Below are 16,339 nucleotides of genomic sequence, written 5' to 3'. Positions count from 1 at the left end.
TGTGTGTGTGTGTGTGTGTGTGTGTGTGTGTGAAATGAAGAGCGTAAGGCAGGGATGTGGGAGGGGGCACAGATGGCTGTGGCCTGAGGCGTTTGAGATACTGCAGCTAAACACGGAAACTGCAACAAACACACACACACACACACACACACACACACACACACACGCACACATGTATGTATTGGTGGGCTGCTCACATATAAAGAAACAAGGACAGGAAAACAAAGTTTGATTTATTAATGTTCGCTGAAATATCTGCATTATATATTACTTACCACAACTACATAGTAACTCAGTTACTCAGTTAAATATTGTAGTTTTTCTTCACTATATTAACACGACAGTAGTACAGTAAGTTCATTTAATTTGATACATTACATAGACAGGGAGTGCAGACAGTAAATAAAAATTATTCACAGTCTCACCCCAGCCGGTCGCAGCAGATGGCCGCACCTCCCTGAGTCTGGTTCTGCTGGAGGTTTCTTCCTGTTAAAAGGGGAGTTTTTCCTTCCCACTGTCGCCAAAGTGCTCGCTCATAGGAGGTCGTATGATTGTTGGGTTTTTCTCTGTCTACCTTGCAGTATAAAGCGCCTTGAGGTGACTGTTGTTGCGATTTGGTGTTGCATAAATAAAATTGAATTGAATTGAATTTTTAATAAAGATATACTTCTTTCCCCCTCCTTTGCTTTTCATAACTCCCACAGTGCACCTTGTAATGTCTCACTTTGAGCTCAGCGATCCCGTTGAACAGCAGAGCATCTTTACCGCCGTGCTCTTCCTTGTCCTCACATGTCACTCGTCCCTCTATGATGCGTGTGAGGGTCTTTGTCTTTACTGCAGCCTCTGACTGACCGTCACCGTACAACAGCTTTCCTCCGTCACAGCTCATTCACACGCCCACAATAAAAGTTTCTCCTTTTCCCTTTCTCTTTTTAACCCTCGTGGAGATTTTACATTCCCTCCTTGTCATTCAGTCCCCCCCTGCATTCCTCCATTCCTTTCTCTTTCTCTACCCTTCTCTCTCTCTTTCACTCCCTCCCCCTCCCCATCTCTCCTACTTGTCTGAACTCTGACAGGTGTGTAATTGAATGATTAATGACCACCACAGTAACCCTCCTCCTCCTCATCCCCCCTCTCTCTCTCTTTCTCTCTCTCCTGCTCAACCACACAGACTTTATATTAAAATGGAACTGTGCAATGTTTATGCACACACACACACACACACACACACACACACACACACACACACACATTTATGCACACAGATATGCACATTTCCACAAGTGTTCATTTTGCTTCAATAACTTGAATGGTCAAATTCAAGAAGACGAGTCTTGAAATGATGGAAACATAAGGAGTGTAGTAATATGTATATGAAGGTCCAACACTGCACCGGTGCTGCAATAAAAATCAGAATAACTTGATCTTATGTGAATTTAATAAATAAATAATAAATGTTTCCCACAAACTGAGCTTTAATGCATTAAGAAAATAAAAGTAAAAATCTGATTTGTGACGCTGTATGGCTCAAATCCACTGTAATGCCAAACTACACACCTCTACGGGCTACAGCAGATTTTCTCCTCTAAGCGCAGACACTCATAAATACATCACAGTTTTTTGGTTCTGTTTTCATCCCATTTGTCAACAGAAAGAAGGATTTTCCCACCCTCTAAATGAGTCTGAGCTGGTGAAAGAAAACGCTCTCACTTGATCTTAGCCGATCACGAGCTGAAGCTATGTTCTGACTGATGTGTCAGTAAGTCCCGTGCACTGATGGGCGTGATTATTTCTGGTTATTATTATTAATATTATTTTCTGATGCTAAGGGGGGAAAATTCAAGAAAATGTGTGATTTTTGTCACAGATTATAAAAACAGCGTGTCATTTGAAAACCACTCAGCTGTTTCAAAAGTCAGAGGAATGAATATTGATATTATTGACTTTTTCTTGTTTAAACACACATGTTTATACACTTAGGTTATATGGATTAAGAATCTAAAGGCCTCAGGCTTAAACTTCAGTGGTAAGGAGACATTTCTTTGCATTTCTTCATCTTTTCCCATGTTGATGCTGGAGGTTCTCAAATATTTAAAACCACACCCTTCCACTCCGTGATATGCTAAATGTCAGATACGGCACCATCAAGATGTTATTTTTCATAGACAAACCATATTCATTCATTCATTCATTCATTCATTCATTCATTCATTCCCCTGGTTATCCACATCCCCTGGAGAGACTCTGCGCTTCACCAGGGAGAGACATTTATATAAAATTATATAAAATGTCTCATGGAAAAACATCCTGTTATCCCCTTTTGACTTTTGTGCCCTCCTTCTTTTGGCCTGACTAAACAGTGAGACAGTGTGATGGACAGTGTGTGTGCTGTAGGCTTTAGCATGTATGTTGGTGCAGAGCTCAGTTTCAAAACCAGTATAAAAAATAATGGTACATTTTCACAGGACATACTGAAACAAAAGTTGCTGAACTATTTGCATGACAGTGTTGTGAAAAAAAAAGGGATTACCAGGCAAACAGGGCTGCATGGGGGGCGGGGGGGTTAGAGAGTAAAAGTGAGGGGCCCGTCCTGACCAGCAAGGCTGAGGAGCGAGTGTGTGAAGGGACAAAGAGAAACGAAAAGTGAAGGAGTGCTGAGGTCAGGACCTGCGTGCTAAGCGAGAACGACCATTTCCTGTTGACCCCTGTCTGAACTCTGGCCTCTGACCTCCCCTGCAAGTCCCCATCCTCCTGCAGGCCAAATGGGGGTAGGGCGAGGATGGGGTATTATGTGTTTGTTGTGTCCTTTGGGTGCTGTGAGTGGATGTTAGGCAGCAAAAGGTGTAATTATGTGTGGATGTTTGGGGCCTAAAGCAGAAGTGAGGTGAAGGTTAGGGATAGGATTGGTGTCTAACAGGCTTTAAGGGGGGGAAAGTGAGGCGAAAGGCTGCTCAAGTTTTAAGTGTTTGTGCTTGTTGGAGATATTTCTAAATATATGGCATAAACAGACAGGGAAGAAGAATGTGAGCTCTTGTCTGCGCTATAAAACATTTAAGAATTCCGACTCCTTTTTCCTCCCTGTGATAATCCAGCCTGCGTGACAGATCACTGCAGCTGCAGCCTGAGGCCTCCGTCAGATAAACAGATAGTCAGAGGACACCGACGTGACTTATGAGTGGAAAATAGAGAAAGATCGCACCATTTTTCAAAAAAAGGTTCTTAGAAAAGTGAGCGGCTGCGATGTTTGTTATGAATGTTTGAATGTCTCAGGAGTTCCACATTTTCTAAGTGGAATGGATTGTTGTAAATCACACGAGCTGTTTTTATTTCTCGGTGCTGTTTTGCATTAGTTTTGCTGCCCCATTGCCATATGTGTATATATCTGCCAATAAGAGTAAAGGTTTATGGTTGAGGAAAATAGATGCATTTAAGGAACTCCAAACTTTTAAATGACTGTTTCTGCAAAATGAGCCGTGTGTTTACTCATAAGTGGTTGTGTTTTCATCAGAAAGCCTGCACTCTGAATGTATGGCTCTTTGCAATATACGCTACAAATGCATTGCAAAGCTGAGTTCTGAGTTATCCTTTATGTACATCAGACGTATTATCACTCAGCTTTTGCACAGGCTTGTGTGTGTGCCGAATAAAACCAGATGCACACATTTCTCAGTTTTGTATTCACACCATCTCAGTAGATGTGAAATGGAGCGTTCATAAAGCGTTAGAAATTTGAGCTTTCAGCTTCAATTTAAGGAGTTTAACAACACTATTTTATTTACAGTTGAAAAATTTCATTTTAAGGTCATTTGATTTAACCACTGTCTCACTTTAAATATGAGAAACACATGCAATTTACAACACATTTAGGTTTGAGTGCCAGATCATTTTTAAGGGGGTGACCAGTTGAGAACACTCACAGACAATGGGGTGAAAATCAGCTGATATCAGTACCATGTCATATCATCGATACCTTTCAATGTGTCCAGCTGGTAGGTCTTTAGGGTGCTTTCTGCTTCATTTATGGTACTGCAGTTGTGTCCGTTTGCTTATGCATTTGCTTACAGAGAGGGATTTTCAACCAATGTAATGCAATGCTTTGCAATCCACTCCCCGATACCTGCTTCTCCTTTCATGCTGCATGACTTAATCAGTGTTAAGCCTGTTGTTATTGCTCAGCGATGTGCTGCTCTCCCCTCCTCAAGAGTGGAGAGATCCCAGAACAGATCCATGCCAGAATATGAATCACTGCAGATGGAAATAAGCATCTTCTTTTGACTACAGTGGCCTTGACTGAACTGATGTCTCCTAATTTTTCTGGGAAGCACATTGCTTCAGGACAAATATGAATTTTCTGATCATGATTCTTATCATTTGCTTATGGAGACATTGTGACCATGTAGAAGTACACCATAAGCCACGACGTAAGCCTAAATTGATTTTTTTTTTTTTTATAAAGGAACACTTGCAAAAGTTTATTTTAACCTGCTAATAAATCTCTTGAGAAAATATTACTGGTTTAAGACAAAAAATCCTCAAGTTTTATAAAAAATGTTTTAATACTTTAACTGTATTCCCATCATCATCTTCATCATCATAATCATTCAGAAATACTTCAGCAGTCCAAGCAGAGTGGAGAGGGAGCCGAATGTTTAAAGAGTCCTTTGGCTGCAGCTCCCCTCACACACCGCTGTGACAGACAACACTGTAATAGAAATGCTTACAGAGGACTTTGTGTGTGTGTGCGTGTGTGTGTGTGTGTGTGTGCTGCAATGGCTTTCAATGTAGTGTTTACTGCAATGTGTGTGTATGTGCATGTGCGTGTGTATAGGAAAGATCCTAAGGTAACGGACGCCTGCAGGCGTCTTAAGGAGGTCAGTGGTACGATAGCGAGGCAGACTGGAAGTCATTCATAGTGTTTAGCTTCATGCTGAGGAAGAGCACTAATATTTCAATAAACTCACGTGAAGCTGCAGCCGCCTAGAGTGGCGCGCATAAATATAAAAATAGAATAAGAAAAAACTAACAAAAAAACTAACAACACAAAAAACAAAAAACAAAAAAACAAAGCTTTAAATAAAGTGTGTGTGTGAAGGGGAGTGTGTGTGTATGTGTGTGTGTGTGTGTCAGTCTCTGACAGTCAAACGTGTGTAGGAAGACAGGGAGGAGTGAAGAAGGCGTGCTCACAGGACCTGAGCCCCGTGCTGTGGCAAAAAGTCCAGGATGAGTATTCATCGGTGTGTCTGATCCGATCCCTGGGTCTTCCTGTGGTTCAGCAGGCATGATGGGAAGTGTAGTTTAAAGCATATGTCTCACCCACAGGACACAGTGGAGTCATTTAAAGAGAGGGAAGCACTTCTACTCTGAAAGAGGTATGGCTTAAACCTGTGGGTCCAGACTAACGCATGGGTCACGTCCACTTGTGTGAGTGTGTGTGTGTGTGTTTGTGTGTGCATGTGTGTTGAAGAGTGGAACAGCTACATTGAGGTCAGTGTCTTTCAGTGGGGAATGTAAACTTTTGGAGAAATGTGTCTTTTTTTCTTTAAATAGTGTACCTTCATTACACATATTCAGCCGCACGCACACACACGCATACATATCCCTCCAAACATATACACACATTCAAACGGCAATTACCCTCTCTCTCTCTCTCTCTCTCTCACACACACACCACATACGCCCACAACTAGTGTGCGTGTATGTCCAGTCCTTGGGTGAGCAGCGGCTCTGCGGGGTGTGCGTGAGGCGGTGGGTGGAGCAGCATGGCCGGGTGAGGGTGCGGGCCAGGGTAAGAATGGAGGGACGGTCCTGGGTGGGGAGGATAGCCTGGTTGGGACAGGAGAGCGCCGGGGTAGTCACCCTGCAGGGAGGACATTCCCTGGAGACCTAGTGGGAGAAGAAAGTGGAATATTTACGAGGTTCCTCCAAGATGCAGACGTACAGAAGACCCTTCCCTTCTGTCTTAAATCAGTCTTTTCACATTATTAATGGATTATAGGTTTGCACTGGAAACTATGTGAACCTGACGCAGGTAATCAGAAATTTAATTCTGTCATTACAATTTAAAACACACCTCCTATACATACAGTGCAGGTTCGCCTGTTTAGTTCATCTTAAACATCTGAATCCTTTGAAATTTGTACCAGCTTTTAATTAAAGCTACAAATAATTATTGATGATAATTCATTGCAATTATCTATAAATCAGGAAACATCCCTGTCAGACTTGAAACAAACTTATGCAGGTTTTAAACACTGCCCTGCTGTACAGCATGTATTTGAGCCCCTTAAACACTGCTGCTGACTTTTAAGAGGTTTTTTAACAGCTTTATTTTAGGGCACAGGGTTCGGTTTTTCAGAGCGGTGTTTAGTGCTGGGCAAAGCGTTTTGTTAATATTAAAATCACAAACTTTAAAACTTTCAAAAACTTTTACTTCAACTGGAAATGAAAAAGAAACAGCCTTTAACATGACATAGAAGAACTGGTGGGTCATTAATTAACTGTAGTCACGCAGGTAGTTATATTTTATTTATTATTTATAAATATTTTACGTAATCCATATTATTTATTTTTATTTATTTTAGTTTTAATATCAGCATTGCTGGTAATTTTCTATAAATTCATACTTCATACTAACTCCTTTAGCAAACTGAAAAGACCAAAACTAACATTTCTTAATAATTTTAACTTCCCTCCTTCATTTAGTTCCAAAACCAAAGGCGCCTACTGAAGATATAATATATCATAATATAATAACATAATGATTTCCAGATTCAGCTTGGCGCTGCAGTTGTTGGGGGGCATTTTCAGAGATGGATAACTCCACATTTGGTGCGCTAATGAGTATTTTCAGCAGCAAAAACGTTGTGTGTCTGTCAAAATAAACTATAGTGTTTGTGCTCCTAGTGACGAATGCAGTTCAGCTGTATTTAATTCTGCCGTACCTGCTGTTCGAAGCCCGAGGTGGGCCTGGCCGTCGAGCCCGTAGCCCCCGAGAGCCGCGCCCTCCGGGCTGTAGGGACCACCCTGACCTGTGAGACAACACACGCCTTCAGACACAAATATACAACAGACACACACTCATATACACACATTTAGGTTTACTGAATGACTGACTAAACATTGACCTGAGCGATTTGACTGATCAATCATTGGCTGGACTATTCTCCTCCTGGCATTGATGAACCTGTATGAAGCATTCAGATAGATAGATGGTGAGAGAGAGAGAGAGAGAGAGAGAGAGAGAGAGAGAGAGACACCCGTTAATGGAGAAAAAGGCTGACCGGGAGACTATTAACCTTTTCCGTTTTACAACCACTTAACCCTTTCAGAGGACAGAGTAAATCAGCGTTAGGGCAGAGGACGTATCGATTGGCCCTGTGATAATTGATTGATCTGCATTGATTGGATTTGTGTGTGTGTGTGTGTGAGTGTACCTGCGGCAGTGAAGGTTAAAATATGTACACTATGAAAGAACAGAATCTATTATCTTTAACATGTTTCCTGTTTGCATGTGTCTAAAAATTGGAGGAACAAAGCATGGAGAGAACTATTCAGTCAGCAACGGGGAAATGTGTTCATATATGTGTGTGTGTGTGCGTGTGTGTGCTCAGAGAGTGAATAGGAAAGATGTGAGCACTAAATAATTTGATTATTTGATTATTGGTTTACTATTCCGCTTTATGAACACAGAGCTTGTGAATTACATGGCACTGCAGCTTCCTGTTACACGGCACACTCCAGTAAAGTACATTAAAGGTCTATTTTCAAATCAGTTTTTTTTCTTGTGCACTTTTTAACTGGATTAAAAAAATATTTTGGGCTTTGAAGAATAAAAACTTGCAAAAAAAGTTCACAAAGCAAAGTAGCAGCAACATAATTTCAACACAAGATTAAAAAACAGGCCATGGCTGGCAGGGAGGATCTTAAATCTCCATCAATAGAGCACCACAGAAACGAGTCCCAAAGCCCAGAAGTGATATAGTAGTTCTGCACTTCTGGTTTACTCGTTTGGATTCGGGTCTTTTTGGTTAGAAAGATGAAATAAGGTCTAGCTTTAAGCTTTAGAAATCTGGATGCACACTCAGTCATCTGCACATTTGCATAATGACAAAAAATAGCACTACTGACGAACAATGGGCCAATTAACTTCATTACGCTGAACCCAGGTGATGATGGTAAAGTCATGTGATTGCAGCATAGTTTGGTTTATACCATAATGCCTGCATTTTACTTTTTCCAATTGCACTTATGCTGCAAAGATCAGAAAAGAGGTGTGCATTCATTGAGATTAATTTGCTGAGGTGCCATGAGCTTTTATTTTACATGATAATTAAAGAACAAGAATCTGCTTTGTGTCGAGAAAACAAAGGTGATGCTAACTTCTGGTTTAACCTACAGAAAAAGGAAAAAAAACATTTCCCTGCCACACTTTAAAGGAACCATGAATGTCAGAGGGGCGGAGCCTAAAGGAGCGTAACTATTGGACAAACAAGTTTAAACCCTGGAACGCAGTTCTGTTCATATAGCACCAAATCACAAAAGTAGTCACATGCACAATATGCACAACATGCACAATAAAAATAAATCTTGGCATAAGAAACATAAAATGTAAAGGTTGATGCTTCACATTTAAAAATGTAACTGATGTTGAGCACACTTACCAGTTGTTGACCTGTAAGATGGTCAGTCCTGTATCCTGTGACAGCTGCTTCTTCTGCTCCTCAGATGGGTACGGATGCTGCAGGAGAACACACGGGGCTCGGGTTAAAGAAATCAAACAGTCCAGACTCTGCGCTGTGATCTTTTCAGCTTTTGTTGAGAATCATCTCGAGGCCTGAATCTAGAATAAAGCGACGTCTGTGAGCTCTCGGCTCGAACATCGATGACCTTCCGTCTGAGCGAACATCTGCACTCACATTTTCACCCTCATCAGCCCCTCTCGCTCTCCATCTCAGTATCTCTCTCTAACTCACACACACGTTTTAATAATTGGAGTGAAGCAACATTTGACCTGCCTCATTTAGTAGCTAATTACCAATCCAAGCAGCTCACCAACAATTACTCACTCCATTTCTGTCGCTTCCACAATTATTCAGCAGCAAGCATATTCACATAATCACTTAATCCCAGATTTTTCATTTAATTTAATTGACCTCCATTATACAGTGGCTTCACCCCTCTTTCTATTCCTGTCATAGACGTTTTGTTCCATGCTAAATCCTCTCTTTCACTAATTACAGCACGCAGACTTCCTTTGTTTGGTTACCAGTGAGGAAGGATGACTGAACTACCGTTTAAATTCAATATTTTCAAGAGTAATAATTAACTTTAATGTGGAAGGTAGATGAAAAGCCAACCCACCGACAGGTGCTGGAAGAGCCAAGCTCTCATGATGTTTGTGGCCACTTTAGGGAAGATCCCCCTCTTCTTGTTGTTCCTCCTGTCTCTGTCCGTCTCGTCCTCCTCACCTGTGCTGGGAGAGGCCACGCCTCCATCGAGACCATCGCCTGCAGGGAGACCGTGGAATCATTATCATCCTAAATGACTGCCAGCATCTATCAGGTCCCAACTCACGAGAGCCCACTAAGTAAATGTGTTTGACCCGAGACAGGAAAACTGCGTCAGCTTTAAAACCAAACTCTGCTTTCACAAATCAAACTCAGCATAACTATTATTTTACAGTTTAGTGTAACTGCTGTGCATGTCATTCATTTTACGGCTGAAAGATGGTTAATTTTCTAGAGTTATTGCACTGAAACTATTTTTTCTATCCAGCCTGAAATATTTAATATTGTGAATGACAGAGAAAAGCAGCAATTTGTCTTTGAGAAGCTGAAAGCGAAGAATGTTTCTCATATTTGTTTAAAAACGCCTGAAGTGATTCATTGATTATCAATACAGCTACCAGTAGTTATGCATAATACTGGCTTGTTTTAACACACAGTTATTTATATTCTTATTATACACAGTGAATGTGTAACCTGCTTTCCCTGTGTCTGCTTCCTCACTGCAGTGTTTTCTGGTGCACACAGTAGCTCTGTTCAACATTAACTATTGATGTCATGTAAATAATACACATATGATCATGTCTCACGCACAAATTGTCCTCTGCTCTGTGCAGACTGATTCTTTTGCTTTCCACTCTACCTGCCTGTCTTTTCACTGCACTGTAACTCTTTGGACACCTGCCAGGAACACCCTTATTTCTGTTCTCTAAACTGAGTGGTTTCTGTCATGTTTCAGGCGTGCTTCCAGTACAAAAGGACTGGCTGTGAATCAGAAGTTTGTGAGAATGACCACCAAACTAAGTCGTTATAGATATATATTGAGAAACACATCATTGAGGGTACAGAGATTGGGGAAAGAGTTAAATTTGATTTCCTGGTGCTTTTAGATAGATCATAGCTGTGACTTCCTTTGGCTATCATAATTGTGCAGCTAAGATCTGTGCTAGTGTATGTGTACCTGCATCACTACAGTTGTCTGCTGTGCTGTGTGAAGGTAGGCCACAGGTGCCTGGCGTTCCCAGAGGAGTAGTGGCACATTCATCTGGCTCTCGTAACCACGATGCATTCTGCAGGCACAGGGAAAGATGGAGGACAGAGGTGAGATGAGGAATTCCCAGTACAGGAGGAATAAAAGGGAATTGTGAAACACTAAGGGCGCTACTCTGGATTCTCAGTGGACACAGATGGATGTGTGATAAGCATGCCGATCAACATCCAGCGTCTCACCTGCTCCGACAGACTGGTGCAGGACCCGGTGAAGTCCTCCATGTCAGACTTGGACCCACCCTCTCGCTCGTCCAGCACGAGATCTGTGGGCATTTTGCCCTTCAGACAGGTGATGTAGCGATGGCAGAAATTATCACACAGGTCGTGCACCTTGGGAAAAAGATGTTTTTTTACAGATTTTTACTTAATAATTAATACTAATAATACCTAATAATGAGCTTTAAGCTTTAAGCCTACCAATAGATTAGAGGACAGGTGCACATATTTCAAAGTTAAAAAAATTATAACTATAACAATAAGCCTTTTACAGACTTATTGCCTTCCTTGTTAAGTTTAATAAAAAGAAACATGATGCTAAACAACAATAAAATGAACAACATCCAGTCTCACCAACCTTCTCTAACTCCAGTAAATGAAAGCGAAGAACCTGTATGGCCTGGATCATCTGAGGAGGAAAGATGCACTTTAATTATGGAAACAAATCCCACAACGCAATACGTGAAATCTGAGTTAAGTGTGATGTTAGTTGGTGCATCATACCAAATTGTCCAGCTCAGGGTTGGAAGAAAAAATGGGTTTCTCTGACCGAATCTGCAACACAAAGTCGACCGAGTATTAAAAAAATCTGAAAGCAAACACCATCAGCTGAGACCCGGTTCTCTGATTGGGCCTCACGATCACCGCTCACCTGCTTTGCGAAGGCGGCGATGTCATCGTTGAAGGATTCGGAGGAGCAGACGTCGCTGTGATTGGTCATGCCGGGGAGGTGGGAGGTTGCTGACAGGGAGGTGGAGTCTCGAGGGGAGCAGGTGGCCAGCTCACACTTCTCAAACACTAAGGCCAGCAGTGGAAACAGTGGGTGACTGTACACACACACACACACACACACACATACAGTTAACAAACTATACATTAACACAGTCACAGTTGACATACTGTCCACATGATTCATGTGTTAAGAGAAACTTTAAACCGCAGTATTTATGTTGCAGACAGCTATAAACGCTCCATGTGTATTTTCATATTCAGCACAAACATATACTTTATGTTAATCTGCTAAGAGTGTGCATGTAGCTTAAAAAAATTCTAGCCACTGGAAGGCTACTAAATCATTTTTTGACACATGCTTACCCGTAGATCTGGTCCTTGTGGTGTTTGAGGGAGTCGGGGATGGTGGGTCCGTACTGCGGGGGAGGAAGCCCCCGGACTTCGTCCCCGTACCCCCCCACCGACATGCCCTCTGACCCTGAGTAGTGCACCAGCTCTTCATACTGAAACACAATTAGATGAAAAGACAGAAAACACGAGACACGTTGGACATCTGTGGCTGTCTGACATCAAATCACACTGGGATTTTATTATGTGGTCAGGCTGTCAGTGGAACGGTCTAATATACAGTTACAGTTACTAGACCTGATGTGGGTTTATATCTGTATGCTTCTGTTTGTGCTGTCATTTATATAAATGGAAAAAGACCGCATATTGATATTGTAAGTTTGAGTATGTGTGTTAGTGCTATTACAACTAGTATCTGCAATCCTAGCTAATCTGAAACTAACTGTCGAACCAGTGTCACAGCAGTTTGATGTAATTTATTTACACACATTCATGAGAAAAATGGCCTGGATCATCTGAGGAGGAAAGATGCACTTTAATTCTGAAAAATTGTTTTTTTTTTTCACTTTGGCAGAAGGATGAGATACTTAAGGAAATTCTAGTAATGTCAGGATCCTAAAACACTCATGAAAGCCCAACAAAAGCAGCAGCAGCAGAGGTGCAAAGCAGTTATCCTCACTACTTGAAAAGTTTACTTTCTGTGAGCTTAGAAGAAGAGGAGGAGGAGATGACAAAAGAAGGCGATGTCATCTTTGAAGAAAGACAGCAAGCCTGTAGCTGCTAATACAGTATCCTGGTTGCATTACTCAGACTAGACAGTAGCTGTGCAGACATCTCTCATGATTTGCTGTGTGACAGCCTCGCTGAGGCCCGCTCGCAGAGGGAATCATACACAGACATATGTCGCAGACGGAACGACTCACATGTGCACTGAGACAATCGTGCACTCAGCAGCCCTCAAAATACGTGTCATGAATACACATGTCTGACTCCCTGGTTTCCCCACCTCTCTCTGTCTCTGTGTGAGTTTTATTGAGTTATTGAAACTCAGTCTCTAAGGTGATGTTGCTCAGGTCAGAAGATCTGCTTCTGGGACTCCTGTTACAATCCCAAAGGGCCACTGGGATCAGACAGCACGGGACAAGTGACCCCTGCATGGACACCTTTAACTTCAGTGTTATTTTAACCCAGTCATTAATGTTATGATGCGCTTAGGCTGGTTTTTACTGCGCAGACTGTTTCCAAATAAAGGTTTCTGATTTACAACATTATTTTTGTATTTATTTTACTCAGAAGCGTCCACTTCCAGACCATCAGTGATGTTTATTTGTAGAGTGCAAAAGCAGATAAGCTGCAAGTGGTGAGAGAGTGAAACCTGGTATAAAAGCAATTATTCTCCCTCAGTGTTAACTTCTGGGAATTACATAAAATAATGAAACAGAAATTAAATTATTCCTCTTTACACGCATGCACATGCCTTCCTGGAAAACCCCTCTTCAGGACCCCTTTGGAGGTCTCCGGACCCCACTTTGGGAACCACTGTCCTAAACGCCTTATCAAATTGTTGCATTTCAGCCTCCCATATGGCCACCGGGATCACAGAAAGCACCTGCTCTGAGGCCCTGTCCCCGGACACCTTCTAGTTTTTATGGAGGCTGGCTATTAACACAATCACCGCTATCGGATTGCGCGTCTCTCTTTACGCACGGCCCCTATCGAGTTTCCGTGCGTCAAGGCGGATCAAAGCGAACAAGTCGAGATGACAAATTCCGCGAATGTTCCCCCCTTTTTTTAAAAAAGTCACGGAGCCGGTAAACAGGGTTCAGATGGCAGAACAACATTTTCATTATTAAAAAAGTTATAGCTGACCTAACAGGAGACTTTAAGCTGTTTGACTCTGGTCATATGCGCCACAGTAACGCAAAGTTTTGTAAAAGAGGAAACCTGGAGCAGATGCTGTGTTTCATAAATGCCAGACATTATGTGAAAGTGAAGCTGAGCAAATGAAGCTAATGTTCTATCAGCGGAGAATAATTTAACTGTAAATATCAATTCTTTCAAACTGAAATTAAAAACATTGAGGTTTACCTTGTTATATATTACAAAAAGTGTCGCTTTAAACAAGCAACACGCATTTTAAACTAAGCGCATAAAAACACAAGCCTGTTTTCATTTTACTGGAAAATAACCAAGTGTGGATATTTTTGATAATTTTGTGCTAAACTTCACATTTTCCCCGCTCTTCTAAAATCGGTAAACCCTAAACATCGCAACGCGCAAAGCGGGCGATACCCTCCACAAGGAAAAAACGTAGATTTAGCATATATTTCTATGATACACTGTTTAAAAATTTTCACATTTCCCTAAGATATGGAAATGATTATCTACAGCTTTCCAAAACGAAACCTACAGATTTCTTCTGAGGGTAAAATACCCGTACCTGTTGCAGGTTATAGACTGGAGCGCCACAATATAGGCGTGTTTCTCGCGTGACACGTTAAAGCACTGATTTCCACTCCATTTCATTTCATATTTTAAATTTTAATTTGAGCTTTTCTGTTTTAATCTGTGTTATTATTGTAAGAACCCGAATAAAAACATTTTAACGTTAAATTGAGCAGTGAAAAGCTTCTGTCTCTCAATATACAAATGAGCCATACAGCAAGTATCCATTCTATTTCTGCGATCTGAAAATCTTTCAGTTTCTTTATATGGGCTCTGTGTGGAAGCGGTTCCTGGTACACGTGGTTGTCCATGTTTGGCCCCTGCTGCTCAGCCCTTCTCTCGCTGTCTGTGCTGTTTTCACACAGCAGTGATTTTCTGTATACACACTGAACATCTACACTTGCTTTCCTCCATTCAGAGGTCTCAGTCCGCCTGCTGCCCGTCAGCCTATTTCTCCTCCTCCACCACCACCACCACCACCAAGCCTCTGAATCACTGTAGCAAAAAAACTGACCTACTTACCGAGTTGCAGGGCTGCATCTCTTCTCCTCTGCCTCTTAATGACCTCCACTCTAAACCTATCTGACATTAGGCTATACGCAATAACAAAATGACATTCTTTTATGGTCCCCACACAGCAAGTTATGCATCGCATCAACTAAACTAAACCGAATTTTAACTCGTGAAATAGATTATGGTTGATTAAAAGTGTTGGGCCTAAAAGTTCTTTGAATCAATATCAAATTGATTATAAATACGCATTTAGTTGCTATATACAGAATATTTTATGAGGGGTTTTTATAGCATGAAATTATATTAATGTTCTGTCCTTTTCCCTACAAAACATCCACTGCTCTCCTTTCACTGGGCCTTGATTTTTTCTTTTTTTATATGTGCCCTGCAAGCAAAGAGGATTTCCTACCATGTGCTCCCTTTGTGACTGTTTTCTAATTACTTCTCTGTAGTAATAAAATGATGTTACCCGAGACAGGCTCTGGTCTTTCTCACTCATTAAAAAAAAAGAAAAAAAATGAGCAGCCCTACCCTCTTCTCCATGCGACCCGACAGCCAGTCCTACACCGGGGATGATGATGCGCTGCTCGGCTAGCGCAGCGTGCTTTGCTCCCTTCCTCTGCCTTCCGGGGTCCTGGAAATAAAAGTGCATTTGTTTTTATATTTATTGTGAATTTATATTTATTGTGAATACCAGTTGTAAATGTGATTAAGAACAGCCCATTGGATTAAACAACAGCGCGAGGTAGTGGATATAAACACTTAGGACCTGCTCCGTGTGTGTGTGTGTGTGTGTGTGTTTACTCCGAGTCCATCGCGCTTTATATAACAACATAACGACGGGACTAGAGGTTTTATGGCCGGCTGATATTCTACGGAGGACCTAATGCTTTATAGTAAGATAATAGCTAATAAACGCTATAACAATCCCAGCAGCCCATTAATCGATATTGCCGGATGAGGAGGAGTAATGCGAGGCTCCAATAAATGGTGTAAAATGTCCCACCGAGACGTAAACGCTCGCCGTATCCTGTCCTGCTCGGGCCGTGTCCGGTGTAGTCCACAATCCCCCGGTGTGAAAGGGAGCGGCGGCTTCCTGCAGCGCCTCGCCTCCTTCTGGTGCGCCTGTCGCTCCGGATCGCAGAGCGTCGGGATGCTCGGTGCTGTGGAAGACGGACTCACAGACAGCGTCCCTCCTTTCCCCCCCAGTTTTTTTCTTCTTCTTCTTTCTTTCCTGGCTCCTCGCGTTTGGCTGTCCGCTCAGCATACGGCGACAGGCTGGAAAATGTCACGGCTGGGAATGAGCAATGGTGTTTTCAGCCTCCAGAGGAGAGAAGGAGGAGGAGGAGGTGCAGAGAAGGAGGAGGTGGAGTGGTGGTGATGGTGATGGTGGCGGTGTGCGGGGAGGTTTCGGAGGGTCAAAACACGACGGGGTCTCTTGCCCCCCATCCACGCCCCCCCTCATCCCTCCTCCTCCTTCTCTCTTTCCTTCTTTTCTCCTCCTCCTTATCCTTATCACACACACAAACGCC

The 16,339-nt window shown here is 42.1% G+C and overlaps 1 protein-coding gene across 1 annotated transcript; it reads right to left on the bottom strand.

Annotated features, from left to right (window-relative positions):
- Positions 1-4,537: 4,537 nt before the first annotated feature.
- meis3 (myeloid ecotropic viral integration site 3) lies at positions 4,538-16,339 on the bottom strand. Its single transcript, XM_003449254.5, has 13 exons — positions 15,814-16,339; positions 15,339-15,441; positions 11,865-12,004; positions 11,422-11,596; positions 11,274-11,324; positions 11,128-11,178; positions 10,734-10,883; positions 10,465-10,573; positions 9,361-9,506; positions 8,661-8,737; positions 7,125-7,183; positions 6,942-7,028; positions 4,538-5,883 (listed from the first exon to the last, which is right to left on the bottom strand). Exons 2-13 carry the CDS (start codon positions 15,348-15,350, stop codon positions 5,684-5,686), a joined length of 1,257 nt encoding a protein of 418 aa, XP_003449302.1. The 5' UTR covers positions 15,351-15,441; positions 15,814-16,339; the 3' UTR covers positions 4,538-5,683.

Source organism: Oreochromis niloticus, linkage group LG14, assembly GCF_001858045.2.
Source record: "Oreochromis niloticus isolate F11D_XX linkage group LG14, O_niloticus_UMD_NMBU, whole genome shotgun sequence".
NCBI lineage: Eukaryota > Metazoa > Chordata > Actinopteri > Cichliformes > Cichlidae > Oreochromis > Oreochromis niloticus.
Note: the sequence above shows the minus strand (reverse complement) of the source record. Positions and strands in the feature narration are given on the sequence as shown.

Bases quoted from the DNA above. Each gene is read 5' to 3' on its own strand.
- meis3 (XM_003449254.5), bottom strand. The intron at 11,597-11,864 runs GTAAGCATGTGT...GTGTGTGTACAG, and splicing joins CACAAGGACCAGATCTACGG to TCACCCACTGTTTCCACTGC. The intron at 8,738-9,360 runs GTGGGTTGGCTT...GTTCTCCTGCAG, and splicing joins GGCTCTTCCAGCACCTGTCG to CATCCGTACCCATCTGAGGA.